At 48.3% G+C, this 25,216-nt stretch overlaps 1 protein-coding gene across 6 annotated transcripts in view; it reads right to left on the minus strand.

The window, feature by feature from the left end:
• The window catches only part of RERE (arginine-glutamic acid dipeptide repeats), a 174,561-nt gene that overhangs the window by 73,441 nt on the left and 75,904 nt on the right, over positions 1 to 25,216 (minus strand). For 4 of the 6 annotated variants that reach the window (XM_056508146.1, XM_056508144.1, XM_056508145.1 and 1 more), the window contains exons 4-6: positions 13,916 to 14,021; positions 10,634 to 10,730; positions 7,105 to 7,209 (exon numbers count right to left, since the gene is read on the minus strand). In XM_056508146.1, coding sequence (XP_056364121.1) covers positions 7,105 to 7,209; positions 10,634 to 10,730; positions 13,916 to 14,021 — 308 coding nt within the window. Of the gene's footprint in view, positions 1 to 2,486; positions 2,756 to 7,104; positions 7,210 to 10,633; positions 10,731 to 13,915; positions 14,022 to 25,216 lie in introns of those variants that run through there. The other 2 variants (XM_056508147.1, XM_056508148.1) reach the window with 2 other exon arrangements.

Raw genomic sequence — 25,216 nt, forward strand, 5'->3', positions numbered from 1 at the left:
TATTCTGGGTTTAGGAGAGCAGGGATGTTGGTTTCAATTTATGTTGTTTGGTTTTTATTTTAAACCCAAGTGTACAGCCTCTGTGAAGGCAGTGGCAGTGAATATTGCACCTACAGTGCTCTGTGGCAGTGAATATTGCACCTACACACAAACCTGAGGAGCTGCTTGGTTATGAACTGTCCCAAGCCCTTCTCTTCTGCCCAGAAGTGAACATTTAAAACCAGCAGAAAGGACACAAGCTGCCATTTCCCTGTGCTGCTGCAGAGCACTGATGGATTCCTGCATACACTCCAGGAGCTCCTTTATTAGGAATAAGAATGTGTCCAAAGCTCAGCCTATGGAGGCTCCTTTTTAAACCAGGAGGTGATCCAGCCAGGCTGAAGCTCAGGGGAATTGAGCTCTGCCATCATCAGCAGGACTTTGCTTCAGCCCATGGCAAGAGTGACCAGTGATCCACATGAAACAGGTGGTCTTGATTTTTTTTGTGCTCTGCAGGTATAAAATGAAATGGTTATGGGAATGACCCTGGGGGCAGGATACAGACAGGGATGTGGCACTGACATGGGCAGAATCCTGCAGCTTTATTCATCACTCATTCCTAAGCTTCTGACAACAATCACAGGCTGGGCTGTGCTGGAAGGGACCTTAAAGATCCTCCAGTGGCAACCCTGCAGGGTGACACCTCCCACTGTCCCAGGCTGTCCCAAACCCCATCCAGCCTGGCCTTGGGCACTGCCAGGGATCAGGGGCTCTGGGCACCTGTGCCAGGGCCTCACACCCTCATGGGGACGAGTTTCCTCCTAACTGCTCATCCAAATCTCAGCTCTGTCTGTCTGAAGCTGCTGCCCTTGTCTGCCACTCTGTGCCCACATTAGATGTCACTGTCCCTCCTGTCCCCAAGCCCCAGTGCCACACTGAGGTGTCACAGGTGAGTGACAATGTGTGCAGGGCTAAGGGCCACCCTCCTGCTCCCTGTCCCAGAGGTGTCACTGTGAGCAGCACACCCAGTCCTGTCCCCTCTCAACCCTGACACTGCCCAGCTCCAGAACAGGCTGAGTGACATCCTCCAGGGGACAGCTCAGCTCTGCAGGACAGGGACAGAGCCCTGGGAATGAGACCAGGCTGCACAACACCCTCACAGCCACTGACACCTCACAGTGACACTGCTCCTGTCCCACTGACACCTCACAGTGTCACTGCTCCTGTCCCACTGACACCTCACAGTGACACTGCTGCTGTCCCACTGACACCACACAGTGACACTGCTCCTGTCCCACTGACACCTCTCAGTGACACTGTTCCTGTCCCACTGACACCTCTCAGTGACACTGCTCCTGTCCCACTGACACCTCTCAGTGACACTGCTCCTGTCCCACAGCCACTGACATCTCACAGTGACACTGTTCCTGTCCCACTGACACCTCACAGTGACACTGCTCCTGTCCCACAGCCACTGACATCTCACAGTGACACTGCTCCTGTCCCAGAGCCACAGACACCTCACAGTGACACTGCTCCTGTCCCACTGACATCTCACAGTGACACTGCTCCTGTCCCACAGACACCTCACAGTGACACTGCTCCTGTCCCACAGACACTGACACCTCACAGTGACACTGCTCCTGTCCCACAGACACTGACACCTCTCAGTGACACTGCTGCTGTCCCACAGGCTCTCAGATCCCTGCACTTTATCCCATCGTTCTGCTGAGCCCAGCGGTGCCTGCAGAGCTGCTCTCCTGCACAGGGCAGCAGTGCTGCAGCTCAGCCGTGCAGTGTGAGCTGCATGGGACAGCACAGGCCCAGCAGTGCAGCTGCTGCCAGTGCCAGCAGGTCAGAGCCCCATCACAGAGCAGCAGTGCCAGCAGGTCAGAGCCCCATCACAGAGCAGCAGAGCCAGCAGGTCAGAGCCCCATCACAGAGCAGCAGTGCCAGCAGGTCAGAGCCCCCATCACAGAGCAGCAGTGCCAGCAGGTCACAGCCCCATCACAGAGCAGCAGGTCAGAGCCCCATCACAGAGCAGCAGTGCCAGCAGGTCAGAGCCCCATCACAGAGCAGCAGGTCAGAGCCCCCATCACAGAGCAGCAGGTCACAGCCCCATCACAGAGCAGCAGTGCCAGCAGGTCAGAGCCCCCATCACAGAGCAGCAGATCAGAGCCCCATCACAGAGCAGCAGTGCCAGCAGGTCAGAGCCCCATCACAGAGCAGCAGTGCCAGCAGGTCACAGCCCCATCACAGAGCAGCAGTGTCAGCGGCACAGGGCCGTGCTGAGCTGCTGTCACACACCCGGCCGTGCCCCACTCCCGCATGCACACAGCCGCACCGGGAGCCCCAGGCGCCCCCCAAAGCCTGGCAGTGCCCCGCCGGCCCCGGGCAGCCGCTGGGTGCTGGCAGAGCTCTCTGCACTCGCAGCAGCCTCGGAACGAGCTCGCAGCACCGAACGGCCCCGAACCCGCCGCGGTCGGGCCCGGGGGATGCAGCCGTACCTGCAGGGGCTGAAGGGATCCTCCATGGCTGTGGCAGCGCCGGGGGCCGCGCCGGATCGCCGAGCCCTCTGCTAGCGGCCCCAACCCTGCCTGCTCCCCTCTGCCAGCTCAAAATGGAGGCACATGCGGGCTGCGAGCCCTCCCGAGCCTGCACTGAGCTTGTGCTGTGACCTAAGCCCGCACGCAGAACGCACAAACTTCGCCCTCGGACCGGCGGCACTGAGCATGTGCTGTGACCCTCCTTCCCTCCTTCCTCCTTCCCCAGCCCTCCCTCCTTCCTCCTCCTCCTCCGGAACGGCACCGCCGGGCTGGCCCCGCCGCGGCTGCTCCGCGAGAAACACGGGAGCCGCTGTTAGATACAGCAGAGACTCTAAATAAATACAGCGGGATCTGCTGATAAATACAGCAGAGATCCTAAATAAATACAGCGGGATCTGCTGATAAATACAGCTGGGATCCTAAATAAATACAGCGGGATCTGCTGATAAATACAGCAGAGATCCTAAATAAATACAGCGGGATCTGCTGATAAATACATCTGGGATCCGTTAATAAATACAGCCGGGATCCAGTAATAAATACAGCCGGGATCCAGAAATAAATACAGCCGGGATCCAGAAATAAATACAGCCGGGATCTGCTGACATATACAGATGGGATCCGTTAATAAATACAGCCGGGATCCAGTAATAAATACAGCGGGATCTGCTGATAAATACAGCAGAGATCCGTTAATAAATACAGCCGGGATCCAGTAATAAATACAGCGGGATTTGCTGATAAATACAGCAGAGATCCTAAATAAATACAGCGGGATCTGCTGATAAATACAGCTGGGATCCGTTAATAAATACAGCCAGCATAGGCTATTAAATACAGGCAGGGATCCGTTAATAAATACAGCAGGATCTGCTGATAAATCCAGCTGGAGATCATTAATCAATACAGACGGGATCTGCTGATAAATAGAGCCAGGATCCGATAATAAATACAGCTGGGATCAATCACTAAATACATCCAGGATCCATTGATAAATACAGCCAGGGATCATTAATAAATACAGCAATGATCCATTGATAAATACAGCCAGGGATCATTAATAAATACAGCAGGGATCCACTAATAGAGACAGGGATCTGCTAATAAATAGAGCAATCAACCTTGGCCAGGGCTTGGTAAATGCAGCCAGGAGCAGCTGAGCCCTCCTCGGTCTGGGAGGGGATGGAGGAACAGAGGGACGAGGCTGGAGGGAGGGATGGAGGGATGAGGAAGGCACAAAAGGCACTGCTGCTCATGGCCTTCATCCCAAAGCTCCAGGACTCAGGGGCTGGAGCCCTGTCTGAACACACATTTCATGAGCAGGATGCTGAGGCACAGAACTCTGCCCTTCTCCTGTCAGTGCTGCACTGCAGGGAGCATTGAAGGAATCCTTTTCTCCCAACCAGCAGGTGTGAACACAGCCTGAACCCTGGGGGAGCCAGGCTTGACTCACTGCCTGAGCCTCCTGCCCCAGCCTGCATCCCTGACCCCTCCATTTATTGGGTAACTCCAAACATGCCCTTGGGTACCCATTTGTGTGAAGACAACATCCCTCCCCTCCAGCACACACAGCTTCCATTGGGACACATCCCTCTGTTTTCCAGCTCCTGGGATGCCTCAATCTCAATCCACCATGAGGCTAAAGAAGGATAAAAAGCTCCCCAAATACTGTATTTTGAGTAAGCAAAACAGCTCAGGGCCACAGAACAATCCTTAATTTTTTTGCACAGTAATCCAGTGAGGAATTTTCATTGTAGCAGAGGTGGATACACAATTTCCTTGTTGTTTATTCTCTGTTACTTCCCATACCCTGCTCGGGAACCTTCACCAACAGCCTGGCTCCTTCAATGAATGTGCCAGAGTAATTGAAATGTTCAGTAAATTGAGTATTTCAGCTCCTGTGGCTCTGCTGAAAGGATCTAAAGCCATTCCCTAAGTTAAAAAACACCCCAGTACTCACTCACCTCACAACATCCCCCAACAAGAACACTCCAGAAGATCAAAAATAAAGCAAAAGCAAACCCTGTGCAACCAAAACACAGACAAACACTTCCCAAAATATCCATTCTAAAATTCACCCAAGCCTGGAATGTTTGGCATTATTTATTTTTACAACACCAAACAATGTTGGGGAGGAGGAATTTTGATCCATGAAACTCTCTGTAGAATAATAAATAATACCTGGTTACTTCTACTTCCAAGCAAAAATTCAGCAGCTTTTTAATTTAGATACATTTAGAGATGTCAGAGAAAACTTTATAGTATTTTTTTTTACTCCTGGGATCAAAGTGGGTTTGGCACATCTGCACCCTCCAGGAGAGCTGGGAGATGCTCCCAGCTCCCCACAGGATGCCAGAGCACAAAAGCAAGGACTGGAGGTGGCAGTGGGACTCCTGTTAGTGGAATTAGTCACTGTCAGAGCAGTCACTCCTCTGAAGAGACAAGAAATTTATTATTTTCAAGTCCTTGACATAAAATGATTTTTTTCCCCCCACTCTGGAGAGGCAGGAACACACAGCAGCTCTGGCTGGATTAACTGCTCAAGGTGAGAACACTCAGCCTCTACCTTTTAGATGAGCTCAGGATTTTATTCCACAATCAGAGTTTTCTCTGATGGGAGAATTACTGACACAGGGTCTCTAGCCCTGTGCTGAACTCAGAAAACCCAGCCTAAAGTACAGAAGTTACCCCAAAAGGCCCAGGCTGACCAATTCCAGAGCAGAGAATGGAACACCACGGTTGATATTCCTGAGAATCCCAAGTTTCAACAAAAAAAAAACAACTTTCCTTGAGCTCTGTGTCCTCCAACAACAAAAGGGCCTCGTCCCACACATTCCCCCAGTGCTGGGGATGTTTCTGCAGCCTGGGTTTTTTCCAAGTTATTTTGCAAATACAAACACACAAAAATAGCTTCTTTGCAAACATATAAACACACTAAAATAGATTCCCACCACGCTGAGCTGCATCTGAGAATCCTGAGAAAGTTTCTGAGCATCTCCTGCTGAAGCCAAACCCCTCAGACAGAAATGCTCTTGGCTCACACAAGCCCCAGCTCAGGACTGTGGGGTCTCAGGTGGATCCCACCCTCATTGCCCCAGTTTGGGGTCACTGCAGCACCCAGAACCTTTTCCCATCACTTTCAAACAACCAGCAGTGTCTCTCACCCCACCACGTGGAACAGAACACTGCTTTAGGAAAGCAGATAAAGTGAAGACAAAACTCCAAGAGCCTGTCTGAAATGTTCTTTCCAACATTTTCACTTCCCAAAGCAGCAGAAATTCACAGCCAACACACAAGTCAAGAATTACCAAAAACCTTCCTTCAGCTCCTCTCTCTGAACCTCCCCCATTCCAAGACAAAATATGGGTTTGAAGAGCTGGAATTAGGAAAAAAAACAAAACCACCTGGCTGCAACCAAATGAAAAAAACCTGATTTTCCAGAGCTGGCAGTCTGAGTAATTAGCTGATCACTAAGTGCTCTGCTCTGTCATTCCATCGATCCTTTCAGGCTCAGTCATTCTCTAACAGCTGCAAGAATTAACAGCTCCTTCTACCCAAAAGTGGGTTTAAAACCCCACTGACAGCAACAAAAAAATGCCATTTCACAGGAGAAACCATCCCTTAGCCACCAACACCAAGACTGCACCCCAAAATGCAGTGACACACACAGGGGTCAGGGTGGTGCTGAGTATCAGAGGGGCACCAGGAAAACCTCATCAATGCCTTGCCTGGATGGACTGCTCCAAAAAAAATAAGCAGTGATGCTCCAGAAGCATTTTAACACATGGTGTTTGAATCTGGGCTGTGGGAAAAACAGGATTTTTGGCCAGTAAATTAATATAATTATGTAGAAGTTGATTTATTGTCTATTTTTTAGTTTTAATTATACATTTTAAGATTATTGTTTATGTGATGATGTATTTTTCTGATTGGTGTTTTTGTGCTGTTTATGTGTTTTGTATGAGTTTTTTAGGTATGATGATTGGTGGTTGTTGAGAACTTTATTGTTTATTTTTATTTTGGGTTTTTTAATTTTGGCATTTTGGTTTTTAGGCGTTTTTTTATTTAGTACAATTTATGTTTTAATGGTTTTGAAGGGGTTTAATAAGCTGCAGAAAAATACTTAAAATGGTTTATTTTGTGTACTTGTTATAACCACACTTTCAATGTGACTTCTTAGAAAAATCTAAATTTCAACCTTACTGACTAGAATATGCAAACGATTTTTTAGAAGTATTTTCAGGGATGTACATTCAGCCAACAAGACAGCCAAGAATTCCTGCTAAAGTCTGCAAGCTTTAAAAACCTTCCATATTTCCAAGAAGCTGTTTAGAAGCAGCACATTACTTATCCAGGTATCAGGACCCTGCACAATTTTATTTTCTACTCTTATTTTTCTCCTGTATAAACACAGAAAGATGCAGCTTCTCCCTTGCCAGCCTCCTACCAGCTGGATTTTAACCTTTCTTCCCTTGAGTAATTTTCATAGAATTCAGGTTGGAAAAAACCTCCAGAATCATCAAGTCCAACCCTTGGGTGAACAGTGCTGAAGTGGAGTTTAAAAGCCATTTTCACTTACCTTGTCTCTGGATTATAGCCCAGGATGTAGAAAAATGAATCCACTCGTGCCTTGAACTCTCTAGCAGCAAATATGTCAGAGAAATGGGAGATGTTGCACTTCCCTCTGAAAGGAAGGAAGAGGAGAAAATGGCATTAGAATTCTAGCCTGAGTAACAGCTGCTTTAATTAAGTGCCACTGCAATCTGGGTGGAAGCCACAGGCATCCTTGCTCTCATAAATGTCCAAAACATCATAAATACAAGGCTGCTTGAACAAAAAACCATGTGGGTTCTTCCCATGGTGGAAAGGGAAGGAAATGCAGCTACATTTGCATTTCTACAAACATTCATTAATTCTCTTCAGCCAGCACAATCCTGAGCAGCCCAAATTTATCCAGCCCAACAAACAATAGCTCAAAATGCAATCCTGCCAGTCTCCAAGTTGCAAAGTCCTGTTACAGTTCCATCTTCCAAAATTCCACTATCCACACTGTTAAAGTCAGCTTTTTATTTAGGAAGCCAAATAAAACTTCAGTTTAATAAAAGCTCCCTGCCCATGCCCTCCTGGCAAACCCAAAGCTGCCAGGTCCTGGCAGGTTGGAAAGAGCAGCAGCAAGGTCTGGGAGAGCCCCACACACAGCACTGAGTGCCAGCCCTGCTCACTAACACTGATTTTCCCCCTGGAGGCTGATGCTGCTTTCCAAGTTTAGTCATTTAGAGAGACAGAAAATGAGCAGGGGGGGGGTGTTCTGATATTTCACATTAAATGCACATTTTAAAGGTATTCTGGGGAAAGAGGTTTAGCTTCCTTTCAATAATTCACCTGCCAGCTAATAAGCATTTTCCAGACAAGCTGCATTGTCTCTGTGGATGGCAGCAGCACATCCTGTTCACAGCACTCCAGACCAGGAGTTCTGCATTTCACCAGCAAGATTTACCAGAGAGGTAAAAAGCACATAATGTTTACTGCACACTTCCACAGAGATCTACAACTACCCTCCAGTTAAATTTTTCCACTGGTTAGAGCAGAATATTGGGAGTTACAATCACTGGTTTTATTCCCCAGTTTGTCATCAGCTCATTGTGTGTCCAGAGCCATTTGTTTGCAGAGGGCAGAGAAACAATCTCATATTATAATAAATTAGAATTTCATGTTAACCTTTCATGCATCACGACACATTCTGCCTCCCCCATGTTCTCTGCAGGAACACCATGTGCAATTATCCTTCTGCTCATCTGCTACACTCACAGGTTATTTTTCAAGTTTGTTTGGCACACACGTATATTCCATTTTCATCTTTCTGTTTCTATCTTTTCTTTAAAGGGAAAAAAAAATAAGAACTGAAAGGATGGAGAAGGGGAGTTAGAACAGTCCCAGGGAAAATTGCAGAGTTGAGTTTCTCTGTGTTTGAGCAGATTTCTCCATCAGGACAGCCAAGCTCCTGATTTCAAACCAGACTCAGCAGAGGCTCTGTGGGATTCCAGGGGCTCCTGGCACTGCTGGAATGCTCTGAGTTTGTAAGAAAGGTTTAATATGTAAATCAAAGACTTCCCCCAGAACAGAAGCCAGTTTGTCTTGAAGTAAGTGGCTTCAGCAAAGTGACTCTGAACAAAAAAATGTCTCCAGATGGCTCTGGAGAAACACCATCTGAGCACCATTATCAGGGAGATTATTCAATTTGCATCCTGACAATATCCATGCATGTTTGGCATGCTGAAAATCAGCTGACAAATAATGCCTGGCTGCTGGGAACTGAAAACATTCGAAGTTTTCAGTGAGGCTGCTTCCCTCAGCCCAAAGGCTGGAGGGTGGAAGAGCAGCAGCCCCAGGGCAGGGCAGGGTGCAGGGCTCACACCTGGGCATTCCCCCAGGGCAGGGCACACACCTGGGCACTCCCCCTGGGCAGGGAACACACCTGGGCATTCCCCCAGGGCAGGGGTCACACCTGGGCACTCCCCCTGGGCAGGACAGGGTGCAGGGCACACACCTGGGCATTCCCCCAGGGCAGGGGTCACACCTGGGCACTCCCCCAGGGCAGGGCACACACCTGGGCACTCCTCCTGGGCAGGGAACACACCTGGGCACTCCCCCTGGGCAGGGCAGGGTGCAGGGAACACACCTGGGCACTCCCCCTGGGCAGGGAGATTCCCCCCAGCTCTGGGCTGAGCTGTGACCATGCAGAACACTCAGAAAAACCTTTGATGCAATTGAACCAGGGCAACAGAGAGCCAGGGCTGCAGGAGGTGCCAGTGCCAAGAGGGAGATCAGGGCAGGGCAGGAACCAGCAACTGCAGAACTGGCACTGATGGGAAACAGCTGAGCACCAGTGAGTGACTGGGATGGAGACTGGGATGGAGACTGGGATGGAGAGGAGACTGCCCAGCTGCAGCTCCAGAGCACAGAACACAGTGATCACTGCAGGGGAGGAGGACACAGCTGGGCTGGGGCTTAGTGACCCCCAGACACCCCTGTCCCTCCCAGGCTGTCCCCCAGGCTGTCCCAGCCCCAGGCTGTCCCCCAGGTGTCCCCCAGGCTGTCCCAGCCCCAGGCTGTCCCCCAGGTGTCCCCCAGGCTGTCCCAGGCTGTCCCAGGCTGTCCCCCAGGCTGTCCCAGACTGTCCCAGGCTGTCCCAGGCTGTCCCCCAGGCTGTCCCCCAGGCTGTCCCAGACTGTCCCAGGCTGTCCCCCAGGCTGTCCCCCAGGCTGTCCCAGGCTGTCCCCCAGGCTGTCCCAGGCTGTCCCAGCCCCAAGCTGTCCCCCAGGCTGTCCCAGGCTGTCCCCCAGCTGTCCCAGCCCCAGGCTGTCCCCCAGGTGTCCCCCAGGCTGTCCCAGGCTGTCCCCCAGGCTGTCCCCCAGGCTGTCCCAGACTGTCCCCCAGGCTGTCCCAGGCTGTCCCAGGGTGTCCCAGCCCCAGGCTGTCCCCCAGGCTGTCCCCCAGGCTGTCCCCCAGCTGTCCCAGCCCCAGGCTGTCCCCCAGGTGTCCCCCAGGCTGTCCCAGGCTGTCCCCCAGGCTGTCCCAGACTGTCCCAGGCTGTCCCCCAGGCTGTCCCCCAGGCTGTCCCAGGCTGTCCCAGCCCCAGGCTGTCCCCCAGGTGTCCCCCAGGCTGTCCCAGGCTGTCCCCAAGGCTGTCCCAGCCCCAGGCTGTCCCCCAGGCCATCCCAGGCTGTCCCAGGCTGTCCCCCAGCTGTCCCAGCCCCAGGCTGTCCCCCAGGTGTCCCCCAGGCTGTCCCAGGCTGTCCCCCAGGCTGTCCCAGACTGTCCCAGGCTGTCCCCCAGGCTGTCCCAGGCTGTCCCAGGGTGTCCCAGCCCCAGGCTGTCCCCCAGGCTGTCCCAGGCTGTCCCCCAGCTGTCCCAGCCCCAGGCTGTCCCCCAGGTGTCCCCCAGGCTGTCCCAGGCTGTCCCCCAGGCTGTCCCAGGCTGTCCCCAAGGCTGTCCCAGCCCCAGGCTGTCCCCCAGGCTGTCCCCCAGGCTGTCCCAGGCTGTCCCCCAGGCTGTCCCAGCCCCAGGCTGTCCCCCAGGCTGTCCCAGGCTGTCCCACCCCTCCTGACCTCAGGGCAGCAGCGTGGTACGTGTCCACGTAGTCGGAGATGAAGAGCTCTCTGTTCTTGATCACCGGGTCTGTGATCACCAGCTCCCGTCCCGAATCTGAGCAGGAGAGAAACACAAACACAGCCCCTGTCACACAGCTGGGCCAGCCTGCCAGCCCTGCCAGCTCACAGCCCAGGGATGCTCCTCAGATGCTCACTCCAAGGTGACAAACATGCTGTCCGTGTGCTCAGTGTGCATGGGATGTAAGAATTAATGTGTAGGAGCATCACATCTGTTCTTATCCATCAATTCTCCCAGGATTTCCAAAGGGAAAAAGCTTTTAAGGGCACTGGGTGTCACATCTGGAGCACTGGGAGCAGTCACTGCCAGGTGAAAGGAACCAAGGAAATGCATTTGTTCTGGTTCCCAGCATAAGGTATTGGTTCCTGTGCACAGGTAATGTCAAATCTTCAACAAAATCCTGACACTGGAACTGCCCAGTGCTCTGGCTTTGAGGCAAATATTGACACTCATGTTCGAACACAGAAAATTCTGAGTGTTAACAAAGAACTTTGTTAAGACAACTTTTTCCGTGACTTTTTTCTAATACTTTTGAAGAAGACACAAAAATGCTTCTCCACACACAGGAGACTGCATTAAAAAGCAGCCATGCTATCAAAAACATTTTTTGACACTGTGCCTGTAATCTCATTGTTAGAAGTTCCAAATAAATTAGTAACAGAAATGTCAGGTTTGTGGAGCTTTTGCTAAAAGCACACACAAAATGTCCTTTAAAAGGGGAACGTGTGCTCAACTTTGTTCTGTCAGGCACCAGAAAGTTGCTGCATTCCATATTTCAATCATCAACTTTTATCATCACAGTTCACCTTGGAGTATCTTCAGAATTTTTAACAGTTGCCTCAAGGAAATTTCCTGGTAAGAACAGAAGCAAATGTTATGTCTTCCCTGGAGGCAGGAGATAAATGACACTGGGATATGTACTAAAGTTTCTTCTGCTTCTATGAAACCCAAGATCACACTTGTTTTTGAAAAGAGAAAAGGGGGAAACTCAGCTCCAAGTGCTTCAGGTCCATCCCTCACTGCAATATTAATCCCAGTGAATATTCATGTGTGCAAGCATGACTGTAAAAGACACAGCTCTCATGACACCATGGCAGAACCACAAATAACAGAGGAGAGCCCAAATTTCTGAAGATAATTTTAGTAATTAGTAAAAAAATAAAAAATAAAAAATAATAATAATACTGTTGCTGGCGCTGTTGTTATTAATTATTATTAATACAGCCCAGCACTGGCAGCACAGCTGGAATGCCCCTGGATTACAGGGACAGTGACACCAGTGACACCAGGCAGGTAAGAAACCACCACCCCTTGTCTAACACCATGTCCTGGTTCCACACCCCTGAGAAGAAATGTTCTGGCTCTGTTAGAACTGGGATTAGAGACAGGAGTAGGGCAGGGCTGGCTCTGCAGAGCCCACTCACTGTTCTGGCTCTGTTAGAACTGGGATTAGGGGCTCAGGAGGCCCAGGCAGGCTCTCACTCACTGCTCTGGCTCTGTTAGAACTGGGATTAGGGGCTCAGGAGGCCCAGGCAGGCTCTCACTCACCATCCCGGCTCTGTTAGAACTGGGATTAGGGGCTCAGGAGGCCCAGGCAGGCTCTCACTCACTGCTCTGGCTCTGTTAGAACTGGGATTAGGGGCTCAGGAGGCCCAGGCAGGCTCTCACTCACTGCTCTGGCTCTGTTAGAACTGGGATTAGGGGCTCAGGAGGCCCAGGCAGGCTCTCACTCACCGTCCTGGCTCTGTTAGAACTGGGATTAGGGGCTCAGGAGGCCCAGGCAGGCTCTCACTCACCATCCCGGCTCTGTTAGAACTGGGATTAGGGGCTCAGGAGGCCCAGGCAGGCTCTCACTCACTGCTCTGGCTCTGTTAGAACTGGGATTAGGGGCTCAGGAGGCCCAGGCAGGCTCTCACTCACCATCCTGGCTCTGTTAGAACTGGGATTAGGGGCTCAGGAGGCCCAGGCAGGCTCTCACTCACCATCCTGGCTCTGTTAGAACTGGGATTAGGGGCTCAGGAGGCCCAGGCAGGCTCTCACTCACCATCCTGGCTCTGTTAGAACTGGGATTAGGGGCTCAGGAGGCCCAGGCAGGCTCTCACTCACCATCCTGGCTCTGTTAGAACTGGGATTAGGGGCTCAGGAGGCCCAGGCAGGCTCTCACTCACCATCCTGGCTCTGTTAGAACTGGGATTAGGGGCTCAGGAGGCCCAGGCAGGCTCTCACTCACCGTCCTGGCTCTGTTAGAACTGGGATTAGGGGCTCAGGAGGCCCAGGCAGGCTCTCACTCACCGTTCTGGCTCTGTTAGAACTGGGATTAGGGGCTCAGGAGGCCCAGGCAGGCTCTCACTCACCATCCTGGCTCTGTTAGAACTGGGATTAGGGGCTCAGGAGGCCCAGGCAGGCTCTCACTCACCATCCTGGCTCTGTTAGAACTGGGATTAGGGGCTCAGGAGGACAGGGCAGGCTCTCACTCACCATCCTGGCTCTGTTAGAACTGGGATTAGGGGCTCAGGAGGACAGGGCAGGCTCTCACTCACCATCCTGGCTCTGTTAGAACTGGGATTAGGGGCTCAGGAGGCCCAGGCAGGCTCTCACTCACCATCCTGGCTCTGTTAGAACTGGGATTAGGGGCTCAGGAGGCCCAGGCAGGCTCTCACTCACCATCCTGGCTCTGTTAGAACTGGGATTAGGGGCTCAGGAGGCCCAGGCAGGCTCTCACTCACCGTTCTGGCTCTGTTAGAACTGGGATTAGGGGCTCAGGAGGCCCAGGCAGGCTCTCACTCACCATCCTGGCTCTGTTAGAACTGGGATTAGGGGCTCAGGAGGACAGGGCAGGCTCTCACTCACCATCCTGGCTCTGTTAGAACTGGGATTAGGGGCTCAGGAGGCCCAGGCAGGCTCTCACTCACCGTTCTGGCTCTGTTAGAACTGGGATTAGGGGCTCAGGAGGCCCAGGCAGGCTCTCACTCACCATCCTGGCTCTGTTAGAACTGGGATTAGGGGCTCAGGAGGACAGGGCAGGCTCTCACTCACCATCCTGGCTCTGTTAGAACTGGGATTAGGGGCTCAGGAGGCCCAGGCAGGCTCTCACTCACCATCCTGGCTCTGTTAGAACTGGGATTAGGGGCTCAGGAGGTCCAGGCAGGCTCTCACTCACTGCTCTGGCTCTGTTAGAACTGGGATTAGGGGCTCAGGAGGCCAGGCAGGCTCTCACTCACCGTTCTCGTTGTGCCTGTCCTGCACCAGGTGCTGGTACACCGAGTCAGGCACCTCAGACTGGCGGTAGTACCACTTCACATTCATCAGCAGATGGTCCCTCTTGCTCTGAAAAACAACCCTGGGTGTTACTGGCAGGGAAATCACCCACAGCCCTCAGCCCAGGGGAGACCAGAGGCAGGAAAACGTTTCTGCTGTGCTGCTGACTGATTGATTTCCAGCCCAGACAAAGGCAGGGAGAACCTCCTGCATCACCCTGCACTTGTGTCTCAGCATCCGACCAGCAAACCCCAATCCTCTCACTCATGGTAATTAACCCAGGAGAAGAGGCAGGGATCAGAAAAGAATTGCAATTTCTGGCCTCGTGCAGTCTGCTAATTTCCACAAATAAGAAGTATTTATGGCCAAACACACAAAAAAGAATCCCCACAGTAGCACCATTCAGTGCAACCATTCTTTGCAGTGGAAACCAAGAGATAATAGATTTTTTTCTTCCCCCAAGGACAGATGGATCCAGACATAATCATAGATGTTCTTTATTACACAAAAGAATAGGATACTGCACTTCAATCACAATAATTACAGGCTCTGACTGCTCATCAACCTCACAGCAAAATTTACACAAATCCCTCTTCCCCAAATGCTCTTTTTTCATTGAAGCTCCAGCCACCAATTTGTTCCTTCTTAGAAAGAACCCAAAGCATAAACACCACTTAAAGAGAATTTTTAGATCAAGTCACTACAGACTGCTCAGTTTATCTGCAAACCCCTTGGTCTGCAATTCTTCCTCTGCTCCAAAACACTTGAAGAAACAAAGGCCTGAAGGGAAAGGAACATTCTTTGGCCATGAGGCAACTGCAGCTTGTTCTCCTCTGCACTGCAATCCCTAAAATTGCTCCTAAACCATCCAATTCCGAGTTAAAGTGCAGGTTATGGCTGGAATTGCCTCTCAGTGCACCAGCCCGGGTGTCAGAGCTTTTCTGCTGAACAAACAAATCCAAGCCCTGCTGGGAAAGGCAGAGCAGAGCAGAGCCCGTGTAATTCCAGCACACCACTGCCAGTGGCAGCATTGTGCCAGGAAAGCTGGGACAGCCACTGCCACATCCCCGTCCCGACCTCTGGGGCCCTACAAATAAAACACTCACAATCAAAGCTTGGCTAAAGAGTGGGAAAAAAAAATCAAAAGGACAAGGAGGGAGAGGCGGCTCTGATTTCTGCTGCCTGCTGTGCAGAAATTGGGGTTGCAGGCTCTGCTCTCCTGGAATGATGCTCTGTTCATCACAGCTTTTATGAGCAGCCTCTCTGAATTCTGAAGACAAAAAAGTCCAAGTAAATAATCCGTTACCCTCTCACTAAGAGTTCATAAATTCTGTTTATTTATGATGGGGAACATCAACCCAGCATTTCTCTGCAAACTCTGTGTTTCTCAGCTGAGAGCACAAATCACCACTCTTGTGTTACACAGACCCTGAGAGGATGCTCAGAGAGCTTCACTGGCACAAAACCACCTCCCAAAAAAGCCTTTTTGGTCCTTCAGGCAAGGCAAAAATAAGTTTTTGCTGTTTGTCACAACTCCTGGAAGCCCCAGTTCAAACCCCCAGTGTGCACTAAAACCTGGAATAGCAGGGATTACACAAGAGCTTATCAGGAATATTCACACACAATGCAAAGTGTTCACAATGTTCTGCAAAGTTTTATCAGCTCATTGCTCAGAAATGAGATTGCTCATCAGGGGATTCCAGGGGGGTCCCTGACATCCAGAAATGGTTTTTCTTTCACCTCAGAAAGCAAAAATAGTGTGGCTTTTAAAGCTATGAGGAAAACACATGAAGTTATCGAGTTAGAACCAAAACAGGTGAGATATACATATATATATGTGGGTGTCTATATATGTGTGTGTATATATATATATATATATGTATATATATGTATATATATGTATATATATGTATAGAGTTGGAACCAAAACAGGTGAGAAATATATATGTATATATATATATATATATATATATATATATATATGTAAAGTTATAAGCAAAACACAACCAACCCAAACCAGAGAAGCCACAGTCTGCATCCACTTCCTAAGCTTTTAACTCCTGACATTCTGTCATTTAACTCCTAAATTCTGTCAGAGAGGCATTTTAAGTGATTCAGAAATGAGCAGATAAACGGGGCCAATGTAAAGATGAGAATTCTCAGACTGGTCCCCATTTGGATTTGGAATGCTGCCTAAGGAATGGCTCCGTGCCACAGGCAAAGCAGCAACAAAAATACCATTTACAATGAGATGTGCAAGGAACTGTTTTCAGGAAAGTTGGTGACAATGAAGCACTTGGGGCTTGGTTGGGTTCTGGGTTTCTTTGGGTTTTGTTTTTGTCCAATTCATTTAACAGCTGCACCCTGACAACTCCTTTTCTGTGCCTCCTCTCCAACACAGAGGATTTTGTGGGGTTTAACCTGAAGCTTCAATCTTGCTAAAAATACCAAACGTCTGTCAGAGTCTCCCTTTTCCCATTTACATCTTCATGGCACAGAAATTCCTAGACATGCTATTTTGTCAGCCAACTTCCTGAGGACGTCTGTCATTTATAAAGCAGACTGCACTGAGGTGTCAAGGCGCCAACTTCTGTGGCAGACTATTTATTTTCAAACCATGTGCACACAAAAGAAGTGTCCCCTTACCTCCTAAAGTGTGACTTTTTTTTTTTTTTTCCTTTTTTACACCTTTACATCTGAAAAGCTGCAGGCTGTCACATGCCAAATCCAGGCCTGCAGAAACTGCATGGCAAGAGCTTTAAATTCCCAAAGTCTTTCTGTCAGCTCAAAACGATTCCCTGTGCTACAAAACCACATTCTCCCCTTTAATGAAAATATTGTCTTTTGCTGCAGCACTCACAAAGTGCTCATTTGGGGGTTTTGTTCTCGCTGACATTTTGGGTTTTGTTCCTTTTAAACAGCATGAATCAGTTTTGGACATTGAACAAGAATTAGATGGGATCTGTAAATGGATTAAAGCATCTCAGTTCACAAGCATCTGCTCGGCTTCTATTTAAAATGAGCCTCTGCCTTAGAGGGGAAAAAATAATGCTGCAAGTTCTCTTCAAAAAAAGCAGGAATGTCCTGATTTCACAGCACTTGTGACAATTGCAGGTGCCTGTTTCCCCAGGACTCAGTGCAGAACGGAGTTACTCTCACCCCAAAGCAGATTTCAGAGTTCCCAGGCTCTCTCTGCAGGGTGTGAGGAGCCAAACTGTGCAAAGCACACAGATGTCCTGCAGATCCTCCCAGGGGGATTCAATCCCTGCACTTCACTCCCTGCCCTATTTAGATCCACATTAAATCCCAACCAGCTCTGGGGACACCGTGCCAAGTGCTGGAGATGACAGATGGGCACGCTGGAGTCAGGGAGCAGCAGCAATTCCAGAGAAACCAACAGCAGAACAGGGACAAGGAGCAGAACAGAACAGAACATCTTCCATTTCCAGGGTGTTTTCCACCACAAAACCTCACCCCTGCTCCAGAATGTTTTTTACACTTGGTCAATTCTGACATTTACCCACAGTCAAAGGAGAGAAAAGGAGAAATAAAGACCACTCAGATTCACTGTGGGGGAAAAAAAAATAGCAGAGAGAGGTTCATTTGTGTCCCATCTGGAAATCAGGAGCTAAAGAGATGTATCAAGGATTATTTCTCTTCCCTCTCCACATCAGCACGTGTAATTTCACGTTCTCAGGTATCTTTTTGCAGGCTGTTTGCTAATTAATTAAGAAAACTGATCAGCTGTTTGTAAGCCAAGCAAACCCAGCCTGGAAATGCAGAGGTTATTACTACAAATGAATGTTATTTTTGCAGCTTGATTATTTAATTCAGACGCCTGCATAGCAACACATAATTACTCCTTGCAAACAGAGCAGCATTGTCAGTGTTCAGCAAGAAACACAAATGTGAAATAAAAGCAATAATGTGGCCACATGCAGATGAATCCTTTCACCCTGGGCCAACACAGAGCCTGCAGCTCTGGAGCTGCTCCTGTTATCTCATGACTGCTCCATCTACAAGGGTTTTTCTGACAGAACCTGCCTGGATGGTTCTCTGGGCACAGAGCAGGGCACAGGGCTGGGCTGATGGAGCAACGATGGCAGCAGGAAATGAGAATCCTGGGGAAAGCCATGGATAATCCATCAGTGCATCCACTCAAGTGTGAGCTGAGCTGGGAATAAACTGCCTGGGGTATCAAATATTGCTGTTCCCAGGGTAAAGGCCCATTTCTGTGATCTATGCAAGGCACAGCATAATTTATTGACAAACAATATCGGATTTTTTCACAACAGCTCGTGCCTGACATTTTCTGACTCTTTACAGGCAGGATTTTTCTTGTGTCCTTTTTTTATTCACAAATAAAACTCCTTTTGGAATTCACAGAGTCATCTCAGCATGCTGGAAATTAATTCATCCTGGCACAGGAGTAATTCTGAGATGTAGAACACTGCTCACACCCACCCTGCCCTGAGCTGCAGCCTCTCCCAGGTGCACAGAGCCCTGCACACTTGCAGGGACACACACTCCTGCTCACAGAAGGGTTTTACCAGATCTCTGCTGTATTTCCTACAAAATTTGAAGCAGCACAAAGAGTCATTTGTGGCCTTGTTTCTCACAGAAGGACAGGGGAAGGCACCAGAGCCCCACCTGCCAACCTGAGCCTACACCCAGGTGTCAAACTGCCTTTGAAATGTGCCCAAAAGCAGTTTTACATCACAGCATGTTGGAGTCAGTGAGTCAGGGGTCTCTCTGAATTCTTCAGAGAGAAATCAAAGTGCAGGGATTAAATTAAAGCCTTTGGATGGGTTGAAGTACATTAAGCTGCTCACACAATAAAGTAGATGTTTAAGCAGAAGTAAGTCAGTAAGTTTTAGGGTGAGTTCTAATGTTTTTAGTAAGTGAAAGGTTTCAAATGCCAGAATGGCAGAGTGAGTTCTACTGAAGGTTGCAAATATGATGATGTTTTCAGCAGAGGCTCCAGGCCACAGGTGTAAGCAGGACTTAGACATAACTGAGCTATAGTAAGAATATTGCTGACATTTTTCAGATAGAAGAAGATGGGTCGTATGCATAGTCTATGTGGTGGTCTGAGTTTGTGTCTTAGCTTGTTGGAAAAATCCTATATAAGAGTTTGTACTGGGGAGAGCTGGTGCTTTTATCCTTTGGCTTTTGTCAGGGCTTGTAGCCATTTGCTTATTGCTATTGCATTTGCCATTGCTTTTGGCTGTTGCCTTTTGAGACTGATGTGCTCTGTAATAAATAATGTTTTTAGCAACTATTAACTGCTTTGTTATTTAAGATAACCCGATGAAGTAGGAGCCAAGAGCTCCAAACCCAGCCCCCAACTCAGCCCCCAAGGCTGCAGCCTCCTGCAAACACAGCGTGGGAGCTGCCTGGAGGTGCCAAATGCTGTCTCCCAGTGTGGGTGGTTGGCACCAGAGCTGCCAGACTTCCTCCAAAACACAGCCCTGAGCTGCTCCAGCCCAGCTCTGGGTGAGCACAGAGTGTTCTGCTGGGACAACCATGCAGGGCTGCACATGGCACCTGAGTTATGGGGATGCCTTAATGTTTAGCTTTTGTATTTTCCAGATTCTGCACTGCCTTAGTGTGTGACTGAACTTCACAGAGTGTTAGCAAGTTCTGCTCACAGCTCAGTCACACAAAACAACCCAGCCCCAGAACCAAGGACACGCTGCAGCTTCAGCCCCAAAAAGTGCAAACAGAGCGAATGGAGGAGAGAATCTGGGAGGGTGGGACTGCAGAACCTGGAGCTGGGATTGGACAGTGAACCCCAATATGTGAATGGATCAGAACTTATAAAAGTGTGAGAACAACTGACTTGGGTCCATCTTGGTGTAGCCTTGGCTGGAGTCTTGCACTGCCCAAGGTGAATCATTTAAAGGCTCTTTAATAAATCCCTGATTTATTCCTTTAACTCTGCCTGTTTCTGCTCCAGGGAGCCTCTCCAGACATCAATGGCAGCTCTGGAGCAGGGACAGATCCACCAGAAATGCCACAACCAGCACCCAAAGGCTGCCTGAGCCTCAGTGAAGCCAGCAGTGATACCCAAGTCACCAGCAGGCAGCACTGGGATCCCTTGTGCTTTAACCACACTGCACTTCTAAGGCAAAGCTCAACAAATCCAGCACGTTTTGGCAAAAGCTGACTGATATGGAACAAGTGTCACCTCACAGCCCTTTATTTTATTTAGTGCCACTCACATGTCTCACCTTGAACACAGCCTCAGCCAGTTTCAAAGGAGAAAAAGAACATTATTCATTTCAGGTAATGACCATGAGAGATGTCTGTATTTAAAATAAACTGGACTATTTATTCCATCCCAGCTTTACCAGAAACAAAGCTGCTCACTGTGCTGAGAACCAGCAAGTCACCTGTTTTCATATAAGTGAAATCCACTTAAGCAAAAAATACCCTTAAAATTTCACTGCGATCCTAAACGACAAAAGATAATTTCATCTTGTTTAAAAAAAAAAAAGCAGTTATGCTTAAAAACTGACTGGCTTAAAATAAAACTGTGATAAGATCTTCCATGGAGGTTATGGGTCATTGCTTACTACCTCATTTAATCCCTTTGTGGGCTCTTTCTTTTTTCCTTTTTTCCCATCCAGGTTTCCCAGGTTTATTTTTCCACCCACATCTCCACATTACAGGTGCCTGTCAAGGGCATTACACTGCATGGAAACCCTGTTTGACAGTAAATTCCAAATCTATATTTCATATAAATTCACAGATCCCAGGTGAGGCTGTGGAGGAAAATCTCTGCTGTTACTGCACAAATATCCCAAAAGGAGACACAAGCCCAGAGTCATTAATGGGCTGTAATTAAAACCACTGAGAGGGAAAGCAATAAGCACAATTTCTGATCCCAGCTTCCCATTCTGATCACAGATTTACAGATTTTGCCTTCCCACAGCAGCAGGTTCAGAGGGAGCTGCTGACCCACAGGGGACAGGGACCCCCCTGAGCATCTCCCCCCAGACAGGCTCTGCAGCCAGCCCCCCCAGCAGCTAATGGGATCACAAATGCATTTAACTGATCACTGAGTGGATGCTCTAGCAATTAAATTCCATTAAGGCTTTTTTAGCTTTATGCCAAAGAAGTGCAGGACTGAAATGAAGACACCGTTTGGGCCCCGCCTGACATTTGCCATGAAATGTCATTTATAGCACAGAGCTCAGATCTAATTGCAGAGCACACCAGCCACAGTATTTATCACTCCTACTAAAACAAGCAGCACTCAGCACTGGGGCTACTCAAAGCCATCATACACAGTTTAAATAGATTTCTCACCTTTTAAATATCAAGAGGCCACATTTTCTTTACCATCTCACTGAGGGCTTTACCTTTGAACAAAGACACACCAAAAGCTGGAGGATAAAACAATCAGGAGAGTTTGCTCTGCAAACCCAGCCTGGAGTTTGAACAGTCAGTGCCTGCTAAAATATCACCTCGTGGGCAGGGGATTTTATAGCAGCAAAAATTAAAGCACCTTTGCCAACAGGCTGGGGTTGGAAATTATAAAAAGAAAAGGAAAGAAAATGCACTGATCAGCCAGATCCTGTGACTTGGCTGCTTCACCACAAAAGCAAACGCTGTTCCTGTGAGGAAAAAAAGTGTGTTTGGAAAATAAATGCCTGCAAAGTGAATGTTTCCTTGTGCAGCTCCCCAGAGGATGTCATTTATTTACCAAATGGTCACTTACTGAAATGTTTACATCTTCTTAGAAACTGCCCCATCATGTGTGGTACTGACCAGCTGATGTTTCAAACCAGAGCAAAATCAGCTTTTCACACAGAATTCACACAAGGGGGCTCAGCAAACAGGACCAGACACAGTCTCAACAAAAACCCTGCTAGTAATTAACGGGCAACACCCTGAGCACTCATCAAGAAAACAAAGCAGCAATCTTATAAAATGTCAATTTGCAGAAGCCAGGACTGTATCTCACCACACAGGAAATTTAAAATACAGATTGGTGCTGACTGCCCTGGTTATCAATAGCTAAATTAGCAACACTGGGCTTTAGAGTTTTTCTTTGTATTTATATGTAAATCAGTACTAAATAAACATACCCCAAACCAGCTCCACAGGCTGCAATCTAATCTAAACTTCAAGATTGGAAAGATGCTCTCCATTCATCTGGAAATAGCCAGATATTGAAAACACTAAAATCAGAAATAATTACACTGAGAATAAACGGGATGCATTTACCTGCCAGAAGAGAAAAAATCTCAAAGGAAAAGTTGGGAGAGAAAAACGAAGAAAAAAAACCAAAAACAGTTTTCTTGGGTGCTGGAAGTGTGAACATACAGACAACTGAGATGGTCCACAAGAAAAGCAGTTGTGAAATAAAGAAATGTGGTTTTTAAACCTCCAGTACATCCCATGGCCACCATGTGCACTCTGGTTTGAATTACAGTGAGCACAGCCAGCCAAGCTAACACACAGTCCCAAAGTTAATCATTTGTCTTGGGCCATATAATCACCACAGCATTACAACTCCAACAAATGAAGCCACTAATAACTTCTATTAAAGAAGTCAAGGTGTTAATTCACTCCCAGGACCAGCAGCACAAAGCTCTGAGGCCAAGCAGCAGAGAGCTCTCAGTCCTCCTGCAGAACTGAAATTAATTTCCTCTATTACTGGAGGCACTGGATGGAACTGGCTCTGACTCTGAATCCTCCTGCCATGGCAATGAGGGGTCTGGGCACAGAGATTTACCCCAGGGAATCACCACAGCCAGTTCTTCACAGACCCACTGGGAACAGGAGGATTCTCTGTGCTACCATCACCCATAAATGCAGAAACTGGCAGGGAACCTTGGAGAACAGAAAAATCACTAAAAGTTATTCAGGGGATTTGTACAAAACTTGGTTTGATGGTTGAGAAAGAGCTCAAGATTTACATCAGCTTCCTCTCACCGAAGAGAATCTTCTCAGAAAGTTTTTAACACCTCCATGAACTTGGTTTTTCAAGCTGCTGAGAGGAGCCTGGCTTTGGGGAAATGAGTGTCAGAGGTGATGCAATCACAGCTCTGGAACACCCAGGTTCAGGGGAGAAGCCAGCCCAGATCAATACTGAAGGCCAGACTTCAGCTGCCTGTGCAGTTCTCTGGCTGTGCCACCTCCCTGGGAACCCGACCCGAAAAGTCCTGGAGCTCCCAGAGCGTTCAGCACTTTGGAAAAGCGAAATCAAATATTCCTGCCCTGGCACAAGCAGCACTGACAAATCCAAAGCCATTTCCTGGCACTTGAACTGGTGTAAACTGCAGCACTCGTTCTACAAGTGCCTCCCAATGAGCACATGATAAATTAATCTGTAATAAAACGCGGTATTAGCCCGGATTTCAATATTTACCGTGCCTGTTTCAAACACAGCCACGCTCCAGATGTGCTCCCAGCTGTTTGTTTTCCTGGCCCAATGTCTTTAGTAACAAACAGCCCCTTGGTTTAATCAGCTCCAGATCAGAGATTCATGATGGGATTTCACCACAGTTAATGGAATTTTGCAATTCAGAGAGTGAAGTTTCCAGCTGGAAAGCCCAAACCAGCCCAAAACTCCAGGAGTTTGTGTTCTGAGGGCGCAGCAACGCCCACACCTGAAACAAGGGTGCAGTTTTTGGGTATTTCCTCACAAACCTGCCCCAGCTGAAGGAGGGGAGCTCTGAATCTCAGCACAGGGACTGGGAATTCCTGGAATACCAATGTGGGAATTTCCTCAGAACAGGGAAAGTGGCAGCAAATGGCAGCTCCCCTCTGGAAACACCTTTTTCCATCTTCTCAGGCACAGACAGTGCAAAAAGCCTCCCAGGGAACACCTTCCTGCAGGCTCCCTGCAGCCCTGTCTGATATTCCACATTCTGCAGCTTCTGCCTCGCAGGGTCCTGGGGTTCACACATATCAAAGCACCCAATTGCCTTTGCTTTTTCTTTTTTTTTTTTTTTTTTTTGCCTGCTTTTTTATTTTTTTTTTAAACACGAGGAATATGAAAGCACACACTGAAGCTGGTCCTTGTTAGCAGACCCATTTTCATCTCTTTAAACTCAAAGAGAGCAATTCCCTTGAAAACTGTCACAGCATTTTCCCAATCCATAAAGAGGAAGTTCAACAGCCTCAGGTCACTAATCACAACGACAGGAGACACAGAGCATAAATTATGTCTTTCTATTCCACAGCAGTGAAACATATATATTCTTTTATCTCACTTATTTGATTCTCTCTATAAACTGAACGTTTTAAATGTGTTTGTAGTCTAAAAATGATGTTTTACAAATAAAAGGGAAGTACTTTGTTGTTTACACTGCGTTCCTTCCATGGGGTATATTAATATCACATCCAGGTGGAAGGACAAGAATTGCTTTACACAACAACATAACTTGGGTGTTTTCCCAAAGGAAAAACTTCATTTGAAGTTTAAGGCTTGCTCAGCACAACTTTGTTGGTTTTAATAATTTTGCATCACTTTTAACCTTAAAATGTGCCAACAAACAACTGAAGGGAATATGATTTAAAAACCCCAGAAGTTCTGCTTAGAAAGCAGAGCAGGATGCTTGTGCACTGCTAATTTAATTAAAAAGTTATTCTCCTTTCAAATACCCTCTAATGGCCCAAAACGAACTGAGGCTGCTTTAAAAATCAATCACTTTAATCAAAATTACAAGTCCAAATTCTCCATGGATTATTGTTCAGTGACTGCAGTGTCAAAAATGCAGATCCATCACATCCCTGGCTGGGAGTGCCAGGCAGGGACCAGCACAGACCCGTCCCCAGAGGTGACACCAGGTCCTGCAAGGGACAAAGTCCAGCCTGAGAGCATCTGAAGCTCTGCCAGACACAAGGTGGAGCTGACTGGAAGCGTTTTCCTAAGTGGCTCCATCAGTCCCTGCTGAATAAAAGGGAAAATTCTGCCTTTCCTGCCACTCAGGCACAGAACAGAGATTCAAAAAAAGGAAGATTTTGCCATTCCTGCCACTCAGAACAGAACAGGGATTCAAAAAGCATCACCTCCACCCTAAGGAGCAATTCCAGGCACATCCCTGAGGGATGGACACAGACTGGAATCCAGTGGCCACCCTGACATTTCACATTCCTCAAGGAAACCCTTCTGAAAGCAGGGAAACAAATTTCTTTAATGAATTATCTCCAGCAGCTCAAGAAGCATAACAATGTGTTCTTTGGAGGCTGAGCAGAGACACAGGAAATCTGACAGTGCTCAAGTACCCCCAAATGACCAGAGAGAA

Source organism: Oenanthe melanoleuca, chromosome 21, assembly GCF_029582105.1.
Source record: "Oenanthe melanoleuca isolate GR-GAL-2019-014 chromosome 21, OMel1.0, whole genome shotgun sequence".
Lineage (NCBI taxonomy): Eukaryota > Metazoa > Chordata > Aves > Passeriformes > Muscicapidae > Oenanthe > Oenanthe melanoleuca.